We start from the raw sequence: 24,362 nt of genomic DNA, 5'->3' as shown, positions 1-24,362 counted from the left end.
TTTGTCGAACAATAGCTTATAGCTCTTATATTACTGTGTTTGAATGTAACCGTCGTTAAATAAAGATTATCGTATCTTGACACTTATATATTTTACACACACACGTGCGCACGCACGCACGCAACACGCACGCACGCACGCACGCACACACACACATTTATTTTTAAAAATACCACATTTTGCAGACTTTTTTAAGGGGAGATCATCTGTATATCATATATTGCGATTCAAACCGTTTTAGTTTTGCGCCGTCTTGGCTAGATCCTTAATCAACAACAACAACTTTTCAAAAGAAATTTGATTTACATCTCTTGAACCGAAGGTTTTATTATTATATTCTGAACAATGACGAAACTATAAATACATCACACACATTGGATCAGGTCAATTACCGGTTGCACAGTTCAGGATTGTGTAAATAGAGTAACGATGTAAGGTAATGTCTGAAATGTCATATGTTTTCGCGTTCTATTATTTTAAAATGAAACAAAAACACATCCTGCGTGTGTATTTCGTTAGTAACTGAGGTTTTGCTTTGATTTAAAAACTATAAACATTTAAAAATGAAACACCATTATAACTCTGTTCAGATATAATTACTTTCAAATTCCTGAAGATAAACCATCTGGTGGTCAAGTTCCACTGCTTCAGGACTGCTGGAACAATAGAATGGCCCCCTGAGTATAAAATATGGTTTGGTATAAAAGACTGGCCAGACTGGACTAATTCCGGACCAACTGAAATCTCTGTACCAATCCGGAAAAGAAGGTCTGGTTTTAAAGACTTGCCAATCTGGAAGTAGTCTTAAGATTATAAGACATGTTATTATAAGTGATTCTTCCAATCCCTAATGTCCAAACAGGTTTGTGCTAAAACAGGGGGGTTTTGAAAAATATTGAAATTATATTAGGCCAGAGTTTTTATATCTTTAGATTTACGGGAGCGCCGTACCTAAATATTGCAAAACCCAAATAAAAATAAAATTCATTTTCGTAGTTTTATTTTTATTTTTTCCGACGAACAATGCTCCAATGTTAAGGAAAAAATAAAATTAGTGTTCTATAACCCATATCTCAGAACCAACTTGTGTACCAATTGTCATTCATTATCGGTCTTTTTACCGCACAAACCACGTAAACCAGTCGGAAATACGCAGGGAAACAGAACAGGTACCCGTTACCATAACAACGTCCTGTCAAAAGTGAAAGTACTTTTTGTCATACCCCTTATTTCTCACAATTTCTGCAGCTATATAGAAATGTTTTACTACAAAAACGTTCCGATGTTTATGTTTCATTATTTAAATCAAACCGTGGTGAATTTAGAGCATGTTTATTGTGATTTTTTTTGTAGATTCAGTATGTTGTTCGCGTTTCGTGGAATGATTGCGAAACTTCCGGTCAAAATAAGGAGTCAGAAATTCGTGGGTTGTATTGTCTATTAAAAGTCGTTGGCGCACGTCGTATATTAACAAGGATGAATTGGATTACAGCGCAAAAATGTATAGCTTCTGACAAACACAAACTGCAAAATGATATCAAAAAAGTCAAGTCAAAATTTTATTAGCATTATTCAAATTGAACATTGCCAAAAACATATATACAAGATGGCATTTAATGATATCAGTATAACATCAAAAGAGAAAAGTATGTTTTATAATATCATGGTATAATAGAATTTATACAATTAAGCATTTCTTCTATCTGTAGCAAACGATATATATATGTTGCTATGTTATTTAACAGCTTAACATTGTCAGTACTTAACAAAGTATTAAATTTGGTCATGTTTGGCCATTGGCAATAATATCTTGGTAAATATTTGACACGAAGGTCTCTATACTTTGGGCATATCAAAAGAAAATGATACTCATTTTCAACAACATTCATATTGCAATGTACACATTTTCTATCTTCACGATTAATATTCCTATATCTCCCTTCTTCAATATTAAGACAGTGTGCTGAACATCTAAATCTAGTTAAACACATCCGTAATTTGTTATTATTTATACAAGACAAGTATTTTTCAATGACAAAATCGTGTTTAAAACCAACATAAGATTGTAATTTATCTGAGTTTCTAACACTCGATATCGTGTTCATCATAGTCAAAATGGATATTTTTTTCTGAATTTGACTCTGGAGAGCATTGAACACACTGCTTCACGATCACATATTTGAAGAGAAAAACACAAGGTATCGTGATATTCGTAGTTGTTAATTAGTTTAATAATGATTTAGAATTAAATCGTTATAGAATACTGAAAATGATGTAATAATAACATAGTGTGTGTTTCCGATAAAACAGAAAAATCTGAACATAAGATATCTGGCAGTCAGTGCAAGAAGTCAAACTTATCCGTTGTTTATTGCCAACGGGCATAGCTGGAATTAGAATGATATTTTTCAGGACTGATTCTAAAATCAGTTCTTAGACCTGGTTTTTTGAAACATATAACACTTGTAAAATTTATCTTAATGCTCCCGAATTTTCTTTGGTGAAGTACATAAATGTAGATTTTGACTGTCTGTGTATCCGTAAGCCCTGTCAAACTTTGAAGTGAAGAGGAATTTCCATCAGGTCTTCTACTTTTTTTGGTTATATTTTCTATATAAAAACCACATCACAGTCAATTGTCACGGTGCTATTTCGTTAAAGACAGAAAAACTTATTATACTGTGTCTGAAACTGTGTTCAATGTTTGATTACTTCACAATGGAAAGGATATGCTTATATTGTGGGCAGAAAATTGGCCATTTAAACTTCTGTATTACACTGACATGTTTCATAAAATCCATGGGTTGATAATATATGCACCTCATATGCATTCGAACAAATACATACAATTAATTTCAATGAGCACTTGAACTCACAGTGTTGAGGTCAATATTTTCAGTCATTAAAAGGATCTTTTAATTATGCTTTTGAAACTTTATGGTGATCTATCACTCTCTTTTCAGCCTATGAAATAGCTGACACAAGTAAGGTGTGTTTTGTCTTCATGATATAAGAAGATTTAGAAAATAAAAAAAATCGGAGAAAAATCCGTTTTATTTTTATTTATTTTTCCTTTGGGACATTTTATGCATTTTATTTTTATTTTTATTTCCTCCTCCTTACCCAACTTTTTGAAAAATCTCCCGTAAATCTAAAGATAAAAAAACTCTGGCCTTACAATCATCGAAATTAGACTTTTGGATGAACAAGCCCGAATTTTGATAACTATTGCATGGAATCATATTTTTGAACAAGCCCTGCTATATAAAATTCAGAATTTGAGCAAGCCCGGGTGTCATTTTATCAGTGCAGGGCTTGCGGGCTTGTGCTAATTTCGACCACTGATATTAAGTATTTATGTTTGAAATAGATAATAAAGGTTTATATTAATATTTTACCATATAAGTACAAAGATATTTTGCACAAAATAAGCATTAGATACATTAAAATTCAGGAATTACCTTTCCAATAAAACGAAACTTGGCTGACACAGACAACAATTATGCCAAGTGTAACAACTAGGCCATCTTCAGCAAGTTTCGAGATAAACAGTCTTTACAACTCGGCCATGGCTGAAGTGTTCCCATTGTTGTAAAACTGTGAAACGCAGCCTTGCAGGTACCCTTCATGTATATATCGTTACGTTTTGACAGTATGAAATGAAGAAAAACACATCAAACTCATAATAATTCTTTGGATATTTATTTTTTGTGTATGGAACTAATATAAAATAACATTATTTGGTAATATTTCTTGTTTTTATGATATTTTATAGACGCAATATGCTTTAATCAGGAATTCTTATCGGAATAATAACCCACTTTTGGTACAAGACAATTTGTACTTTAAGGATTTGCCATATCAAAAATTGTAAAAAAATCTGTTAACGTACAATTATTTGGACTAATCTGGAAGGTGTATTAAAATATGAAAAAATGTATTGTTTTGTGAAGGGCATTATTTTATTATTTCAAAACAAAATTTGTAAAGAATACATCTTAATCTTGTGCAACACTTAAATGTTGTCCGTTTCATGTCTACTAATTACTTCTGATCAAACATCAGTTTCAGATAATGATTACAAAAATTAAATGTACAAAAGAGACAAATTCAAACGATTATTACTATTTTTTAACATAGTGGTTCTGTGAAATAAAGTAAAGTCATTTGCATCAAAAGTGTAATTGCTTATTGTTTGACTCGTACATTTACTCTGGGAGAAGGTTTGTTATTGGTCCCTGAATAATTTGAGCTATTTTTAGCTCGACTACTCACCCCAGCGTCGGCGTCAGCGTCCGGTTAAAGTTTTAGGGCAAGTTGGGATTTTTACTTATAAGTCCAATACCCTACATTCAATTGACTTAATACTTCACACAGTTGTTCAGGGCCATCACATGATGAGGTTAGATAACTCCATATTATTCTTTACACAGATTATGGCCCCTGATTGACTATGGAACTTAGGTTAAAGTTTTAGGGCAAGTTGGAATATTTATTAATAACTTCTATAGCCTTTGTTCAGTTGACTTAATACTGCACACAGTTGTTCAGGACCATCCCACAATGAGGTTACATAACTCCATATTATCCTAAATACAAGTTATGGCCCCTGATTGACTTAGGTTTAAGTTTTAGGGCAGGTTAAAGTTTTAGGGCAAGTTGGGATTTTCACTTAAAACTTCAATACCTTTCATTCAATTGTCTTAATGCTTCACACAGATGTTCAGAGCCATTACATATGATAATGAGGTTAGATAACTCTATATGATCTTTTATACAAATTATGGCCCCTGATTGACTATGGAACTTAGGTTAAAGTTTTAGGGCAGGTTGGGATATTGTTTAATAACTTCTATACCCTTCATTCAATTGACTTAATACTTCACACAATTGTTCAGGACCATCACCCAATGAGGTTACATAACTCCATATCCTTAATACAAGTTATGGCCCCTGATTGACTTAGGTTAAAGTTTTAGGCAAGTAAAAGTTAAGGGCAAGTTGGGATTTTAACAAAAAAAAAACGTTCATTAAATGCACTTAATAAAATTCAAAATTATTTACGACCATCTTACAACAAGAAACATAACTCCGTTTTAAGCCTAAATACAAATTATGGCCCTTGAATTTTTTTATTATTTTTTTTTAATTTCCTTTGAAAGACATATTTGAATATTCTTAACCACATTTTCATAATGGGAAATCAAGTTATTTGAATGACTTGCGTCATTGTTTGGGCGGGCTGGTGGGAGGGCAGCATCAAAGTCACCTTATGTATCAAATAATTTTAGTTAGGTTTGACATAAAGAGACCAAACTTGGTATTTTTATAAGTTATTGTATTCTAAGTCAAAGCGGCGTAGTCGAGTCACTGTCTTACGACGGCTCTTGTTAATGTACCTTTCTCTGTATTTTTTCTTTTAAATGAGTATATTGTTCAAAGGGTGTCTATCCAAACACCATCAAGTATTATATGTAGCTTATGTATTATGTAATTAATACATATATGTAATAAGCTGTTGTTTATTGTTGTTTGAAGATATTATCATGATTTGGTCTGGTCAGGCCAGTCCTTTACACCCAAGACCTAAAAAAAAAATACATTTGGTTCGGGTTACCCGACCCTACCTACGGAATAGACGCCGACCCTACCGTTTTTATAGTCAGTTTGAAAAAAAAAATGAAAAACAAATTATTATTTATTTATTTTTATTTTTTTTCCGTTTTTTTTTTATTGCTTTTCAATTTGTAGTTTAAACCTTAAATGCTTATACAGAAGATAACTTTAACACCATTCTCCAATGATGAAAATGATATTCTTATATAAAGCCTAATAATAAAAAAAAAGAATAAACAGCCTACCTACCCTACCTATTTTTGAAAAGGATGTAACCCTTACCAAACATTATTTTTTTTAGGCCTAATTGAAATTCTGAAGTCTTAAGGAACGATTTCCGGACCGGTACAAAAACTTCCGTTGGTCTTGAATTGGTCCCCACCTGCCAGTCTTTTATACCAAACATAAAATAATCGATGCTTTAAACGGGATTTTTCTAATCCTTATAATTCTTAACAGGTTGATGATAAAACTGGATGTTTTATAAAATATTAAAATTGTATATCATTTGGAGAAGTATTTGATGTTTGAAATAGATAAATTTTTAATAAACGGTTATAATAATATTTTACCATGTAACTGCAAAAGTAGTTTGCACAAAATAAGCATCAAATCCATTAAAATGATTTATTTCAGACTTTGCTAGAGGTTGCATCATGTCAGAAATAAACATAGAGGAAACAGGAAGGAGGAAGCATAGGAGACGCTCTGTGCGCTTCCTGAGGCGTCAGTCGGACATTGCTGCTCCAAACCCACAAGGACAGCCTGATAACAATGAAGTTGAGGGTAGGTTTGAAGGCCCTGAGCAATAAGCCCAGAGTAAAGTAAAAATTGCTCTTATTCCTATTTAATCAATTATGTTATGGTAAACTTTATACAAAATCGTATTGGTTTAATATTCATGATGTTTTAGGGAATCGTTTTCGTTTCAAATTCAAACATACACATATGTTTGAAAATGGTTTTGTAAATTATTCTCTTAAAAAATGGAAAAAAGTGAAATATCTGGTGAAATACAAACAGTTGCGACCGATTTTGCACACCCTGTAATGCTATATTTTTATTGAATGTATAATTAATAATTGGTCATGTCTATTAATTTATAAATTTCGCATTGACTAACTTGTTTTATAGCCCAAACAATGCTTTATTAATGAATCCTCTTTTAATTACACCCATAAAACTTATGCAACATTTTCATGTCTTAGAAAGCAGTAAGGAGCCAGAAAATGTGTATGGGAGTGTGTGGATGGAACAAGCATCACCGATGGTAAAGAAGCGACGACGCAGGTCCAGTATGTTGGTCCGAGCACCAGGAAGGGCATTGGATGAGTTAGCAGATGGGCGAGCTGGAGTGGAGAATGGCCAGGACAGTGATAGGGTGAACACAGAATCTTATTTGCAGCAAAGTTTGTCTGAATCATTCAGTAACACAAAAGACTCTGACCATAAAAGAGGCTTCACTGATAACTGTGTACCGGTCAATAGTGCTACAAATCCATCAACAAGTAAATGTAGCTCACCAGGACGAAAAGAAGCTACCAGTCCATGGAGCTCTCTGGATGGAAAAGTAACCAGTCCATGTAGCTCAGTAGGACGAAAAGTAACCAGTTCTTCATTACCAATAGAAATAAAAATATCTACGCCACGAACTGAGCAGGACATTTCACTTACATCTAGGCCCTCACCTGCCTCAATGTCTCCAGACTTCCCTGTTTCTCCAGGATATGACCTTGAACTTGATCATGCCATTGCTGCCAGTCCAGGCTTGTCTGATTCATATAAGAATCAAAATAAAAACATTGATACCAATCGGGTTACTGAAAATAGAAATGAGTCATATGATAATTTAAGTCCAATAAAAAAGAAACTATTAAATGAAAGTAATGATTCAGAACAAGATGTAGAAAAAAGAAATGCTAGTGAAGAGTCTGTTGAAAGGGAGACTAGCAAACAGCACTTGGGTAATAATTCCGACCTGAGCTTATCTGACAAAGAAAATAATGAGACAAGTTTGAATGTGACTCCAGTGGACAAAGATCATCCTGAGAAAGAATCTCCCGGATTTATGTCCCTTTGTAAGGTATTTGCTGGGAAAGTCGTGAATTTTGTGAAAACAAGTCCTTCCTACCTTACTGGTGCAACATTAGACACCAGTAATATTTTAAATGTAAGTGAATCTCCGAAGTTGAAAGTTGACAGTTGTAAAGAGAAGTTTAATGATGCAATGAGTCCCTTACAACACCTTTTCACCATGGAATCACCACACTTGCCTGAAGTTGTTTGCAATGCTGTTGAACAAAACATTCATACCCCTACATCTAAAAATGTAAATGAAGGTACTGAAAGTAATAAAGGTGAGAAGAAAGTGGAGAAAGGAAGACGACACAGTGTAGACTCAGTATTGTTAGGGTCAACTAAGAAGAATAAAGGCAGAAAGGTATTCATGGACACATTTAATGCTGTAAGCAAGGTATTTAACAATGACACTTCTGAAATTCAGCAAGATACATGTAAAGTGAAGACTAATACTGTTAAATCAAAAAGTGAAAGTGACATTGACTCATCTGAAGCAGTTTTAAACCATCCAGTGATGGAAAAAGTGTTTGAAGATGTTCAAAGGGAGACTGAAGATGCAGGTAAAACACAAACTGGTGTTAACAGTGAAACATTTGAAATGGCTGGGAGGAATGTTGTAGAAGAATCTACTGATATGATCATTGACAATGGCCCAGCTTCTGAACTTGGGTTTGATAATGATCTTACTACAGATGACTCTATTAATATGGTCACAGATAATCTTCCAACTGCTACATGTAAATCAGACTCTGATATTGCACTGACTACTGAATGTTATTCAGATATCCAGACAGTTGTGCCTGTTGATACAGTAAAACCAGTTGGTACCGACTCATGTGCTGATAGATTAACAATGCCTCCGATTGGACTTGAAATGGAAGGCAATAAGATCCTCGTCAGTGATGAGAAACTTGATGGTAATCATGAAAAGGAAAGTAGTTTAGACTATGGTAAAGACAAACAAAAACGAAGAAAGAGACGTGCTATTGTAATTGAACAGAAATGTAAAAACGAAAATATGGAAAAGTGTCAAACTTCAATTCCAAAGCTTTCTGACTTGGCTAATAAAAAAGTAGATGAATTTCAACTGCAAGCTAAGTTTTCTGTAGGAGTAAGAGAAAACGGCAGCAAAACTACTAAAAGAAAAAAATCTGGGAAATTTGATCCCAGGAAAGCAGATGATAAAAACAGTGCGACTGATCATACAGATGGAATGCAAGTTCTTGAGGAAAAGTCAAGAGGAAAACCGAAAAATAGGCGTAGGTCTTTTGGATTTGTAAACTTAAATTTTGAAACAATTGCGCAAAGCAAGGATTTGAAACAGTTTGATTCTTGTAAAGAAGACAATAAAGACAGTGCTACTGATCATACAGATGGAATTCAAGTTCTTGAGGAAAAGTCAAGAGGAAGACCGAAAAGTAGGCGAAGGTCTTTTGGGGTTGTAGACATAAATTTTGATACAAGTGCGAAAAGTAAGGGTTTGAAACAGACAGCCTGTGACAGCATCACTGATGATATTGTGTCAAAATCAGATGTCACAAATAGATTGACAGAAAACGAACTGGCTGTGGGAATTGAAGGTTTAGATTTAGAAAATAGAGGCAATATCGAAAAGACAAGCATTAGAAAGAAGAGAAGATCATTAAAAATTGAAAAATTGGACAAAATTGAAGAAAGCGAGGAGAAAGTTGAAATTTTGGAAACACAAGCAAATAAACCTACCAAAAAACCTAGGGGGAGACCTCGAAAAAGTATCGGTCCATTTACAAGTAATTCTTCATCACCAAAGGTGTCAGAGAACAGTGGCTACTTAGAAAAAATCACTGAGGAAATTTCACAAGTGTCTTTGGTGGACAATAGTGCAGTTACATCAGGTAATAAAACATCTGATGAGCCACCAGTACGTATGACGATTGAATCTCTAGAACTACCAGATGATCTACCAGCACCAAGGAAGAAACGAAGGCGATCAGCTGAGGCAGCACAACTGAAACTTCAAATGTTTGTTGAGGAATGTGAACAATCACCACAAAGAGATGAAGCTAAGGGGTTGTTTTCAGAATTCAAAACTGGCAGGAAACGCAAACATGTGGAAGAATCGCATGAAGAAATAGAGAAAATTTACAGAAATAAGAATTTTGTGAAACCTGAAGAACAAAAACCTTGGCATACAATTTTAGAAGCACCCGACAAAACTGGTGACTTCTTTGGGAAGAAAAAAATATTGAGGCATATAAACTTTGAAAAACCTACACAAATGAAATTGAGGCGGAGACTTCAAAAGGCTGTTAAGAACGGCTGGGACCCTAAAAAGAAACAAAAATCTAGGCTGAATGATGACTTTGTTTCTGAGAAACTTGATAATCTTTGGTCAGAACTGGATAGTGAAGGGTCTGAGTCCTTGGTAGAAAAGTTGAAAAGTATTGTAGATACTGAATAGTGTTCAATAGTACATAACATATATATTGTGTATGTGAACTTGTTTTTTGTAAGTATAATGCACTTTTTGTTGAGAAATGTCCCGTGGGGGAATTACATGTCAAAGGGACTAGACACCAGACGGTACAATACAAGCCTAGAATTGTCAATATGAGCTGCTATGAGGCCAAAAGTACTTAATTATACATGATTAAAGTAATATATTGTCGTCGTCTCTGCTGAGTTAACCTGTTTTAAAATAGTGCATAATGATTTCCCAGAGTATGTATCTTTAGCATGTGAAGGTCACGTTATTTGTACAGATACATATACCGATGCCATTTTTTAAAGTAACTGGGATTTTCGAATTGGAAAAATATGCAAAAACTGCGATAAATAAATGTTTTGTTATTGATGTTATACATTCGTAAGTAAGATTCAATGGGTTATACACAACCATTTTACATAAGTTTTTGACATTTTTCTTTTTTACCTGCAATTGTATCATCTGGTGTCTAGTCCCTTAAATGTTGCATGATCTGTCAAAGAATGTGTCATTTGCTGAATTTATGTAAATTATTTCAACAAATAAATTTTATGCTTAAATTATTTCTACAAATGATGAAGTTTCAGTCACTATGTTATGGAACAAGCTCCAGTTTTATTTTAAGTTTAGCAAGTATTTTTAGTTTAATATTTGTACACCATATATACATATTTATCATTTATGATGTAAATTTCCCTATTTATGTTTGTACATGTATCTGTATACTGTTGTAAGAGTCGGTGAGTGATATTTATCCTATTATAATATTCGCTTTATAGTAAATATATACTTGCATGCAGATACTATAAAATATCCTAAAATTGAACAACTGTTTCGTTTTCTTCAGAATTTGACTAAGAATGAAAGATCTTTACAATTTTAGGTTTAAAGGGTTTTTATAAAGATAATCAACCTTAATTGTTTATACATTTATTTTGAATTTAAGGAATCTTTTCATATTATATTAGGATCATACTTGGATATAACTGCTTATTAATCTTGATGGAATTTAGACAGTTTGTAATGGTTTTATCAACTGAACATTAAATGTAGACGATATATTCCTTTTATTTTGTGACTGTACATACATGTACATGTATATTATAGGAACAGGAGTACTATACATGTCTGTTGATTTTGAAGTTCTTACCCCAAGGTCAACGCGATCATATTCTTGTCAAGGGCAAGCAACCTCTTACCAAGTTTCTTAATCCTATGTTTTACTACTGTTGAGAAAATCTGAAGCTACATGTTTAGCATTATCTTGATTCTTTTACCTCAAACTTAACAAAAGTTGACAAATATCGTCAGATGATTTGAGTGCAATATTCGTAATTAAACTTTCACAACATGATTCTGTTGATGACATTGACCTTGATATGGGATGACCTTGACCTTTCACTTCTTTACAGAAGTCTTGGATCTCTATGTGGATATGTTCTGCAGAAGGTTTGTGCCTGAACAGCAGACTTACAGTTGGACCCTCATGCCTTTAAGTTCGTCTGGCCCGAAGTATTGTGATAGCCCAGGTGTCTTGGTGCAAAACTTTTGAGTATGACTCAATTACATGAATAAGGTGAATAAAGATATTCAATTAACACCTGTTGCCAGAGAAATACGTATATGTGTTAAAAGGCCCATAACTCGACCTCCAATATCTGTCCAGAGCTGCCCCTTGTTTGACTTGAATCAGCAGGCTGGGATTGGTTTTCGCTCTGCAGCACTCATGTTTCAAATCTTATAAACGAAAACACCATATGTAATGTATGAGATCAGTAACGGTGGACGAGCGTGTGGGTGCGTTTGCCTGAATAACAATCAAGCCGTTGAACCTGTTGAATCTTCATGCCCTTTAGTGTGTCTGTTTGGATGGAAAATGTCAAGGTATTGTTATAACCTTGCTGTAGGCGTTTTCGGAGGTCAAATTCTAGACAAACTTAGGAGTACCATATGTGACGTATAATGAAAGTACCGTATATGACGTAAAATGAAAGTACCGTATTTGACGTATAATGGGAGTACCGTAAGTGATGATTAATAAAAGAACCGTTTGTGACGTTTAATAGGAGTACCGTATTTGACGTATTATGGGAGCCGTATATGACGTATTGTGAGGGTACCGTATGTTACGTAATGTGAGAGTACCGTATGTGACGTATAACGAGAGTACCGTATGTGACGTATAACGAGAGTACCGTATGTGACATGGAACGGGAGTACCGTATGTGACGTATTACAGGAACTACATGCGATGTATAATGAGAGTATTGTGTGTTTCGTGTTGTAAAAGTATAGTTTGTGACGTATAGTTGGAGTACCGATTGTGACGTATAATGGTTTACCGTATGTGACATATTATGGGAGTAGCGTATGTGACGTATTGTTGGAGTATCGTATGTGACATATTGTGAGAGTACCGTATGTGACGTATAACTGAAGTACCGTATTTGACGTATTATGGGAGCCTTACGTGACGTATAATGCAATATCGCATGTGACATATTATGGCAGCACTGTATGTGACGTGTTATGGGAGCCGTATGTGACGTATAATGGATTACGGTATGTGACATATTCTGGGAGTACTGTATGTGACGTATTATGGGAGCCGTTTGTGACGTATTGTTGGAGTACCGTATGGGATGTATAACGGGAGTACCGTATCTGACGTATAACGGGATTATCGTATGTGACGTATTACGGGAGTGACGTATTGTTGGAGCACCGTATGTGACGTATAACGGGAATACCGTATGTGACGTATTACGGGAGTACCGTATGTGACGTTTTGTTGGAGTACCTTATGTGACATATTGTTGGAGTACCGTATCTGACGTATAACGGGGGTACCGTATGTGACGTATTGTTGGAGCACCGTATGTGACGTATTGTTGGAATACCGTATGTGACGTATTGTTGGAGCACCGTATGTGACGTATTGTTGGAGTACCGTATGTGACGTATTGTTGGAGTTCCGTATGTGACGTATTGTTGGAGTTCCGTATGGAAGTATTATGGGAGTACTGCATGTGACGTATTGTTGGAGTTCCGTATGTGACGTATTATGGGAGTACCGTATTTGACGCATGGTGTGAATACCGTATGTGAAGTATATAGGAGCACCGTATTTGACGTTTTGTTGGAATACTTTTGTGACGTATTGTGGAATTAGTGTGATGGGAGATCTGTGTGTGCTGTATAATGGGAGTGTCGTATGTGACGTAAAATGTTACCCATGGCGGACTAACGTTCAGCCTTATGGGTTTAGTTTGTCGATGTAGTTCCGACAACTTAGTTTTGACCTTGACCACACTTAGTGTTATGACACAATTTATAAATAGTCTGATCACTGCAATAACATGGGAAATGACATTTAAATTCTCTTATGACATTTTTTACTCCGACCCTGAACAACTTTAGTAGCAAAGTTTATGGAAATTTGATCGCAATTGTTACCTCCCGAATAACAACCTTGACAAAATTGTTTCTTCCGAATCTCACCATTATATGTCAATTATGCGTATTTGAAGGGCATATATTGCTCACTAGTGGTCCAGGTGTTGGGCGCACCTGGAGCGCGCACCCCACCCTTAAATCGTCGAAGTTTTCTTCTATTTTAATATAGGACAAAAAAGGGGAATAAAACAGGCAAAAATGCACCATTTTGGACTATAAATTGTTAAAATATCCCCTCCCCCGCCAACATTTCAAACCAAATAAGTTTTGGCTCTGAGGAAAGGGCGCAAGTCAAAAGGTTACGCCCCCTCTAATGTCAAATCCTGGTCTTGCCCCTGTTGCCTGGCGCTCTTGTTTTTATAAAGTAAAAAATATACATTGAAGAAGGAAACATAGCTTTATTTTATTACAAAAAATAAATTTTATAATAACCTCCGTCTTTGAAACAAGAATCGGAAAAAACACCGATAGTTAATACACGTAAATAATTATGTTTAGCACATTTTCAACATGCAATTGAGGAGTTCCCTCAGTAAGAGCTACTATTTGGCAATTTGTTGGCCAACTGTTAACCGAATACTAGTAATACATATACTTTGGACAGACCGTTATTCGTTGTAATATTATATAACAACAATATGCTTGAAGAAAAGTTTGCTATTCATCTTTGACTCGATCCGTCAATTCAACACCGGTAGGGAACATATTCATAAATAGTATAATTTATACAGATGTGATTAGCCACAGAATAACAATAAATCAATTTTAACAAAAATCAGTGACATTTCATCTCATGTCTTAAATATCTTGTGCATCTCAAGCGCGGCCTCATATTCTCGCGCTTTCAGTCGAAGCGAGGCAATACTTCCGCTCCTGTGCGCTTCTGGTGGTCGATAGCCATAGTATCCGAGGGGCAGTCCTGGGAGGCCGTAGAAGGGGAGGGAAAGCAGGTGAGGGTAGGGCGGCACCCCGAGGCCAAGCTTTAGCCGTGCGTCCGTCAGCGCATTTTCCGAAATATCCTCGCCGTCAGCACGCGACCGGGTACACTGGAATTACAGATACGCACATTGATATATGCAGCCATTTTCCAGTCCCTTTGTATGTTAAGGTAATGCATTGACAAAAATAATATACATTAATGTTTGTGGCGCCTTTCCTATTCCATGGCGGTTGGGTGTGTACGTTTATTTATACTTGCATTCGGCGAGTGCTCCAATAATATTGTTAGTCAAATTAGGTTTTTGGAGCATAGTGCACGAACAGAATGTAGCCCTGGTGAGAGCTACTCTAATTCTTTAACGTGCTCCAGTGTATACCACTGGCACATGGGACCCCCGCTTAACGTCCATCCGGGAATACGATTAATATTGTTTTTAGTGGTACCGATCGACTGAATCGAACCTGCGACTCCTTCATTGACATTCAAATGTATGACGAATAAACCACGAAAAAGGCGGATCGATTATGGCTTCCTAAGGCGTAGCAAGGGCCGAAAAGGTACAATGTATAACCAAGTACTCTGCAAGTAGTTTGAATAAACACCGAACTGGCCAGGGTTAAAATCAAACAAACTTTTGTTCAAAGTGTTTGGGTAGCTATAATTTTTATTGCATTTTTTGGTTATTTAAAGTTTATCATTTTTCAAAAAAGTTGTAGGCCCAGGCATACAAGGCCTATATGTTGCTACGCCACTGGCTTCTTTAAGGTATTAAAGACAACCAAAGTTGCCCAGCATCGACTACTTGACCAGTACATTTTTAAAGAATGAAACAAAGCTTACCTGTTTTAGACGCGGGCACAATGATCAACCAATTAACGTCCTTGATCGCTTGAATGCCTTTTAAAATACTAAACCGGGTAATAAAGTTCAAATGCCTTACTTGTACCTGTTTCGGTGCGGGTACGAATGTTACATCCTTGAGGTCCTGAAGGCCACCGAAGTTTCCCAGCTTCTCATACTTCCGCCATTTTGCGCGCCTGTTCTGGAACCAGATCTGGGAAAACAAAATTCAAGACAGTGTAATCAATAAAGGCCTTCCTTTGATCAGTGTTATAAATTAAACACCAAAATGAACTCCTTCACGTCAATCGTGACTAAAGCTAAAGCTACCGTTCATTGTCAATAACAAAAATAATACACACATAATCATTCGTTAGAAAAGTGTCAATGTTATTTATAATGTTTTATCATCGACAGATTTATAGGCAGAATGACATCAACAAATACGGTAGCAAATTGAATGCATAAATAATGCATGTCTTTTAATACTAAAAGCCCTTTTTTAATTCCATTTAATCCAAATTCATTGGCAAAATAACACATGATAATACAAGTATACCACCGCCACAAACGGCAGTGTATGTTAGGTTTCTTAAGTGTAGTCAGTCAGTACTGACAGGGTTGTCCTATTAGCACAGTGGTTAGCGCACTCGTTTCTCACCAAGGCTACATGGTCGGGTTCGATTTCCGGCCTGGGCGCATGTGAGTTTGGTTGGTGGTCAACAAGCCCGAAGAGTAGGTTTTCTCCTGGTTTTACGGTCTCCCCAACAACACAAGACCACACCCTCGCGCAACATCGTGCAAACAAAAGTAACTTAGTTTAAGTTAATATATCTTTCTTCATAATCGTTGTAAACTAACGCCGAGAGCTCTATATGGGCCTTAAAATATACATCCGTCCCTCTACCGCCTCATACCTGTACGCGTGCTTCCGGGAGGTTCGTTTTCTGTGAGAGCTCCTCCCGTGCGTTAACATCCGGGTAGTGCGTTACCCGGAACACGTCCTCCAAGCACTTGAGCTGCTCAGCCGTGAACGTCGTCCGGAATCGACGCTTCTTCATGAAACTCTCGTCTGAACCTAATGAAGATAAATTGCATGTATTTTATGATAGTTTTGTGTTCGGGCCGTCCCGTGTATGTTTCAAAATCGGTCAAACGGATGTATCGTTATGGCTACGAAGCAGGATTTAAAAAGGGCAGGGTGTTAGGTCAGAAAGGCACTTGTGATGCACATTGCATAAGCCATACTAGGCACTTGCAAGGGTCAATGTTCGAATCTTATTGTGCATGTGTTGTAACTACTTTCAAAACTAATACTAGTAGTTTGCTATGTATACATTGGCTGTTATCTTTACTTTATCGTCAAAATTATGTATATTTATTATTTTTATACTTGTTTCGGAAAATTGACTGTGTCAAACAAAAGGGCTCATCAGGGTGAACATTTTACATAAAAGGCAACAGAGTGCTTGGAAAAGACAGAAGGGTGCTGGAAAAGGGCAGCAGGCTGCCCCTCCCTGCTATTTTGGCATAGCTGAAACCGTGACTGACGAAGGCATGATATTAGTTTGGGGGAATTTAATAAAATGAAGTATCATCTTACCATTTGAAAATGACGAACTTCCGGTAGGGCTGACAGGCATTTGTCCGTCATCTACGTCAAAATCACCGCGGCTGGAATATGTCTCCATTGACGTCGATGTGACGTGATCGTTTTCTGCTGGGTCTTCTTTTGGCACCATCGATTCAACTAAAATATAATATTTAAGTGTTACATGATTTCCCTTTGGATCTGTAGATGCATTTTACATTAGTTTGTAGGCTTTCCCTTAATCGACGTATGATAAATTGGAGGTTGGAGGCTCTTGAAACCGGAACCACTCTCGTGAGGGGTAGCCTGGACATATCTACTGCTTCACAACACCTCACCGGCTTTGCATTTAAATGCTGCACTCTCACAGATTTAACGTTTTGACAACTTAATTATGTATGTCTTGGAACCGTGAAGCCAATTTATGCGAAAATGCATGTAAAATAGTGATATAAGACTGCTGACAAAATATTAGATTGCATATTTTTATATTTAAGTTAAAAAAAGATGTTTCATGGATTTACTTGAACCATTCATAATGGTTTTAACCATAAAGCATTAATTTTGGAACGGAAATATAAAAATATGTGATCTGATCTTTTGTCAGCAGTCTTTTATCACTGATTTGCAGATATTTACGCAACAATTTGCTCATCCCAAGACAAAAACAAAAAAAGTTAATAAAATGGTAAATCTGTGAAAATGCAGCTTTAATATGAGATTCTACAACCAGTCTTTGAGAAGGTTGACAGCACGCGATCTTGAAAGTAAAACTTAATGCACGTGTCATCCCAGGGTGCAAGTGCGGTCGTAAAATTGTCATATTTTGAATATACTAAAATTGCGTAAAAACGTAAAAATATTTGGAGGAAAATCTGACATTTACGACAACATTGTATTATCCCGCTATACCGTATTAGCATAACACTCCTAAATAATGATACAGCAATCCACATGGCACTTCTAAAATCCGCCGTATCTCCTAAACGCTGATAGCACCAATTATAATTGAATACCGGGCACACGTTAATACTATTAATTGACATTCGGCCTTTGATTATTGTTTAGGAATTAATGATTAACTCCTCCGTTACCCGATAGCGCAGTGCGAATCCCATTTTCAGTTTCTGAGAGACCATGGAACAACGTCTTTAATTGAAATTTTCGTTGAAATTATTTGAGTAGCGGATTTATAGGTATACACTCTGTGTCATGTTTGAAAATTTTGAAAGAGGAACTGAAGTGGAATCACGATTTATCTCTGTAGAAATTAAGGTTTGAATTACCTAACGCGCATTGTAATCCTTTGATTCAGTGAAACAATAATTTATATCGAGCTTTGATACTCTACAATGTGTGCATAATTATTTTTCGCTTTGTTGACTCAGATAATGATACATGTATATTCTAATAATTCAAAGACGTCTTAAAAACCAGGTGGGCTATGCCCTATTTGTCCTGTTGCTTTATAAACATTTCTTATGATATTCAAAATTGATATCATATTATCGTGTTTTTTTGCTTATGAAAACAAATTGTGCCTTTTTTCAAAGGGCAAATCGTAGTGAACCGTGCATAGTTCTGAAACATAGCTATGGTAACGGAATTCTGAATATATCTGAAACAAAATGTAAATACTGGGGATATATTTAAACTGAACTCAAGTCTGAAAATAAATTTTTAAATTCGTTAATGAAATTCGGACATGACCAGTCTAAACTTGATTCTTTCATCCTCGTCTTCCAATCCACTTATCTAATTCGTTTCTAATACATTTGTACTAAATTAAAAAGAAGATTACTGAAAATATCTTTGTCCTGCCTCAGATGCTTGCATTCATTAGTACATCAAACATATTGTTTTCTTTTACAACAGACGCAACTATTACAACCTTTGAACTACTTTGCCTTGTATTTAATTTCGGTAAAATGTTGTCTACACGTTTGCTTCTTTCAAAAGAAAGATAAAAAGAGAGGTATACATATTAGCTCTAAGCTTTCTCCTCAATCCTTAATTATTATGTATGTAATGTATCTAATTGCTTAATGTACTTATATAGTATAAATACTGTTTAAACCAATGAATAAGGATATATTTAAAAATAAATCAGTTTTCAAAATACCTCATCAATATAAATGAAACGGGCGTGGCTATCCGTCATTTTTAAGTGATATTTTATCCCAAAAACAAACTATTTGAAAACTGAAGGTAAATTATTTTCTGTATACTATAAAGTTTGAAACATAGAAATCATATGTTGAAATAAAGATCACATTTAATTTTAAGTGATATTTCAGCTAAAAAAAACAAACAATTTGAAAAACTACAGGTAAATTGTTAACTGTTTACTATAAAGTTTGAAAAAAAAGGAAATCAAATGTTAAAATAATTGAAAACATTTAATGTGTTGATGATTTAGAGAATTTCAAATTACATACATGTATTATAAATTTTAGACGGTTTGACGTCAAAACCACTTTAAATGTTATTTCTCCGTAAAGTAACCGATTTCAATTATTTTTACTAATTAACTCAGTTTGTAAACATATTCAATTACAGTGCATATGTCTGTTAAGATGCACTCTTACTCCCAGATAAGCCGATGATTAACCACAATTGATAATATTGTTTTAATATTCCAAAAAATTATAAATAAATGTCAAAAATAATGGTTCTTATGAAGGATACCGAGTTTGAAAGAAATGAGCATAAAACACGGCATTTCTACCTTATGAGACTAAAGTAGCTCACAATAAGTCTTTTATCACTCACCAATCATTTACTAGTTTTGCGCTTTCTGCTATTAAATACACGGCTAAAATCTTGTTATCAGTAATTATTAATTAATATTTTCCATAAATGCATTATTGAGTAAGCAGGTAAAGGTTTATCAGTCAAAATTGATGTTTGTTTTACATGTGTATGTAATGATTTTGAATAGGAGTGTCACGACATCCTTCAATCTGTTAGTATAGATATGTACCATTTACGTTTTGATTTCGATAATTATCATTTTTTTTTTAAACGTTTTCTTCTCTTTTTTGTGTGTCTATTTTTCCTTTGTTCTATGCCAGTTTTTTTGGTCATGAACGTGTTATTAACATGTGTACGACAATAAACAATTCTGTTTGTCTGACTGTCTGTCAGTATTTTAAATAATGGTATTGAAATGAAGTTCTGTTAACGAAATTTATTAGATGGAATTACCATCTGTGGAAGCAAGGCAAATCTAACAGCCTAAATTAAAGATAAGAACATCTTGCAGTCCTTAAAACATACTACGCGTAAGTCGGGTGCAACATTTAGACAAGATTTTACCCGCTCATTCAAGGGGCGAAAAACGGTTCAAAGTCATAAAATAATTTAAATCGTTTTAGCACATTAGTTTTATTAGATAGCGTTACATGCGGTGAATTTTGACAAATTTATTGTTGGAATTCAAAGGAGCGAATGAAGTGTTCTGTAATACTGGGTATCTAGTGAGTTATTGCACGGATTAAGACTGCAGGAAATTATTACTTTACTCCACTCTCAAAAGCTCTAATCGTACCTCAAGATGGTTAGAATATTTTCACTCACTGTTTGGCCCTAAAGTACCATGCTAGAGTAAATACTTTAGCATTGCCACCAATGAATTATTGGCGTTCACAATCAGGTATATTCCTTTAATTTATTCGTTCGTTCGGTTGTTCATGCATTCATTCGTTCGTTCGGTTGTGCATTAATTAATTAATTAATTAATTAATTCATTCATTCATTCATTCATTCATTCATTCATTCATTCATCCATCCATCCATCCATCCATCCATCCATCCATCCATCCATCCATCCATCCATTCATTCATTCATTCATTCATTCATTCATTCATTCATTCATTTATTCATTCAACTCGTTCGTTCGTTCGCTCGCTCGCTCGTTTGTTCGTTCGTTCGTTCGTTCGCTCGCTCGTTTGTTCGTTCGTTCCTTCGTTCGCTCGTTCGTTCGTTCGTTCGTTCGTGCGTGCGTGCGTTTTTTCGCTCGTTTGGTTGGTTGGTTAATTCGTTGTTTGGTCGAACATCAATTCAATTTATTTGTCCGTCATGTAGTACTCTTTATTATGATGATTTTAAGATGTTGAACATTAATTTGATTATTACTGTTTCAAAATGCATAAGCGCCTTTCGCTTTTCAACTGTATGGAAAATAAATATTGTTTAATTATTATATATTCTAGTAAATAATTATTGCAGTCAAAGCTTAAAGCTGCACTCTCACAGATATACCATTTTTTCAACTTTTTTTTATTTTTTTGTCTTGGAAAGAGCAAATTTTTGCGTAAATATCTGTAAACCAATGATTAAAGATTGCTGACAAAAGATCAGATGACAGATTCTTATATTTCCGTTCGAAAATTAATGTTTTATGGCTTAAACTAACGGTTTAAGAAAAAATGCATAAAACATCAATTTTTGAACTTAAATATAATATCTGCGATCTAATTTTTGTCAGCAGTCTTATTTAACTGGTTTCCATACATTTTCGCAAAAATTGGCTCGTTTCATGACAAAAATGTTGTCAAAACGATCAATCTGTGAGAGTACAGCTTTAAGTCTGGGCACAACGAAGGACGGTGTCTTTTATTATAATGATTTGCGGAGACGGTCGTATCAGGCACGTGATCTGTGACCGCTGCAAAGCACCGGACCGTTCGAAACCGGTGGCCGCGGCAAGCAATTCCTAGCTCCAACAATACACATCTGTGTGTACAGTTTGATTAAACATTCCGTAACTTCTTTAACCATTTTCCATATTAAAGCCTGAACTATTTTGAAGTTCTCATGAAGTTAATTATGTTATATTTTCCCTTAAAATAGTTTACTTCTCATATTGATATTATTCTAACATATTCATACGCGCAAGCCATTCCATATTTGGACATTTGACAGATAGCGGTAAATTTAAATCAAATTGAAACCGAAAAAGGAAAATTAATAACTAGTAAGGTATATTATAAATGGAATGTTACGATATGACGCTTTTCTGGTGAACTGCATCACGTCTCATTCGGTGGGTAAACACGTTTCCGTCTCTACTTGCGGTCTCGACGGATACGCGTTTACACACGGAATTCGACGTGATACAGGTCATAAGAAAAACGTCCCATCATAATATTCCCTATTTTTAAGGCTGTATTATATCAAATGTCTCTGAAACATTACATTAGCACAGAAGAATTAGGTCAGGGGTAGTTTTGAAACAGACATATATTTCAAAATATCCCAGCAGTAACAATTGCCTTATAATGAGACGCAATCGCATTCACACGAATGGAAAGGTAACCTTTTTCTCCGCAAGTCCCATTTTGGCAGCCCATGCATAAAAAAGAGATACAATTGAGCATTATTTTCTGACAAATGCGTGCTCTGTCGACCACTTCATACACGTATTGCGGGTTAACAATTAGAATCACGTATTTTTCTCTTAAAGGTTGTTTGGTGCTAAGATGTATCGCTTAATTTTACTAATTTAACTCCCTAAATCTTTTTAAATTAACTGGTAGACATTCTAAACAGCTCTCTTAAAATATGCATGTTAACTAATATATAATATCTATGTTATAAGCATTGGCGTATACATCCGATATACTACTACCGTAACGATATGCGTAGCATATATGAAGTGTTACTACTACAACAACTACTACTACGAGTACTACTATTACTACTAATAGTACTACTAATAATACTAATAAAATTTAAAGTTATACTGTTAATAATACTAATGATAATGTATCATCATGAAAAAATGCAACCTTCATTGTATAATTCATGTACATTAATAAATTTGCTGCATTAAATATATAAGACTATTCAATGATCGATCATTGATAAAAGTAATCTGTACCACGATGTATAGTTTATATTACTTATATTTAGGGAGAAAGCAAAGCGACGCACTAACTTTTTTATGAATATTATTGATATTTAAGAAGAAAACTCAAGCGGAGCAATAGCTTTTGTTTATCAAATATTACTAGTATTTAGGGAGAAAACAAATGAAGCACTAACTTCAGTTTATATTATTGATAATTACGGAGAAAACACAGCGAGCACTAACTTAAGTTTATACACCATTCTTTACGCAGGAAGAAAAGCGAGCATTAACTTAAGTTTAGATCATTATATACGGAGAAAAAAAAGCGAGCACTAACCGAGTCTAGCTTATATTATTAATATTTATGGAGAAAACACAGCGAGCATTAACTTTAGTTTCGATCCTTTACGCATGAAGAAAAGCGATCACTAACTTAAGCTTATACATTATATTACTAATTACGGAGAAAGAAAAGCGGTACTAACTTTAGTTTGTATTACTGATATTTAGAAAGAAAAAACAGCGAGCACTAACTTGATATTTGATCATTATTTACGGAAAAAGAAAAGCGAGCACTAACTCTAGATTATATTATTAATGATATTTACGGAGAAAACACAGCGAACACTAACTTGATATCTGATCATAATTTACGGAAAAAGAAAAGCAAGCACTAACTCTAGATTATATTATTAATGATATTTACGGAGAAAACACAGCGAACACTAACTTGATATCTGATCATAATTTACGGAAAAAGAAAAGCAAGCACTAACTCTAGATTATATTATTAATGATATTTACGGAGAAAACACAGCGAGCATTAACTTAAGTTTAGATCATTAATTACGGAAAAAGAAAAGCGAGCACTAACTTTAACTTATATTACAATTTACGGAGAATGCAAAGCGAGTACAAGGTACAGATGATTTTATTTATATGTACTGAGAAAGCAAAGCGAACCTGTTGGGTAGTGTCTATGAAGCGAGAAAGCATCTTCCTCCGAGACGTCAGATAAATTTCCATCCCCTCGTTCCTCTTTTGGCATCCTTTTGTGCTCACTGTAGCTGTCATTTTCTTGGACGAATTTATCACATTTCTGGCCATTTTCGTGTAGATCTTTGTCTTTATCAACTAAGCTGTCTTTGCTGATGTTTTCTGGTTGGCTGTTTTCACATTTGTTGGTCATTATTCGCCCGAGTATCATGTCAATAGAATACTTGTTGCTACTCTTAGGCAAAGATTTAGTGCCAGTCCTTGCTTCCATTTTTGAATTATAAAAACGCTCGTTTAGTGTTTTATTATTTTTACATATAAATATTTTATAGAAACTAGTCCGAATAGTTCACTCAGATTTTTTAGCCTGCCATGAGTTTCTTATATCTGTTTCTAAATTTATTTTGATATATGCAAGAAAACTTTCAGATTTTTTTTGAAAATAACGAATTATGGATTCACAGATTTTTGCGAGAGCAACTTGAAAGTGATGCCTTCGAAGTTTCAAAAGAAAGTGAATTTTCA

At 34.9% G+C, this 24,362-nt stretch overlaps 2 protein-coding genes across 4 annotated transcripts; one reads left to right on the top strand and one right to left on the bottom strand.

The window, feature by feature from the left end:
• Positions 1–277: 277 nt before the first annotated feature.
• Positions 278–11,326, top strand: LOC128232967 (uncharacterized). Of its 2 annotated transcripts, none has more exons than XM_052946785.1 (3): positions 278–431; positions 6,253–6,402; positions 6,825–11,326. In XM_052946785.1, exons 2-3 carry the CDS (start codon positions 6,273–6,275, stop codon positions 10,133–10,135), a joined length of 3,441 nt encoding a protein of 1,146 aa, XP_052802745.1. In that variant the 5' UTR covers positions 278–431; positions 6,253–6,272; the 3' UTR covers positions 10,136–11,326. The 2 variants fall into 2 exon arrangements, with proteins under 2 accessions (XP_052802745.1, XP_052802744.1); XM_052946784.1 differs by having other exon boundaries at positions 278–436.
• Positions 11,327–14,016: 2,690 nt separating this feature from the next.
• Positions 14,017–24,110, bottom strand: LOC128232693 (dorsal root ganglia homeobox protein-like). Of its 2 annotated transcripts, none has more exons than XM_052946392.1 (5): positions 23,805–24,110; positions 16,999–17,145; positions 16,313–16,473; positions 15,496–15,609; positions 14,017–14,661 (listed from the first exon to the last, which is right to left on the bottom strand). In XM_052946392.1, exons 1-5 carry the CDS (start codon positions 24,106–24,108, stop codon positions 14,407–14,409), a joined length of 981 nt encoding a protein of 326 aa, XP_052802352.1. In that variant the 5' UTR covers positions 24,109–24,110; the 3' UTR covers positions 14,017–14,406. The 2 variants fall into 2 exon arrangements, with proteins under 2 accessions (XP_052802352.1, XP_052802353.1); XM_052946393.1 differs by having other exon boundaries at positions 15,502–15,609.
• Between the last annotated feature and the right edge of the window lie 252 nt (positions 24,111–24,362).

This window comes from Mya arenaria, chromosome 4 (genome assembly GCF_026914265.1).
Source record: "Mya arenaria isolate MELC-2E11 chromosome 4, ASM2691426v1".
NCBI classification, from domain to species: domain Eukaryota; kingdom Metazoa; phylum Mollusca; class Bivalvia; order Myida; family Myidae; genus Mya; species Mya arenaria.
The sequence above is the reverse complement of the archived record's forward strand: the minus strand, read 5'-3'. Positions and strand labels throughout refer to the sequence as shown.

Bases quoted from the DNA above. Each gene is read 5' to 3' on its own strand.
- LOC128232967 (XM_052946785.1), top strand. From the start codon at position 6,273: ATGTCAGAAATAAACATAGAGGAAACAGGAAGGAGGAAGCATAGGAGA. The intron at 6,403-6,824 runs GTAGGTTTGAAG...TTCATGTCTTAG, and splicing joins TGATAACAATGAAGTTGAGG to AAAGCAGTAAGGAGCCAGAA.
- LOC128232693 (XM_052946392.1), bottom strand. From the start codon at position 24,108: ATGGAAGCAAGGACTGGCACTAAATCTTTGCCTAAGAGTAGCAACAAG. The intron at 16,474-16,998 runs GTAAGATGATAC...TATCTTCATTAG, and splicing joins AAGTTCGTCATTTTCAAATG to GTTCAGACGAGAGTTTCATG. The intron at 14,662-15,495 runs GTAAGGCATTTG...CTGTAATTCCAG, and splicing joins CCGCACCGAAACAGGTACAA to TGTACCCGGTCGCGTGCTGA.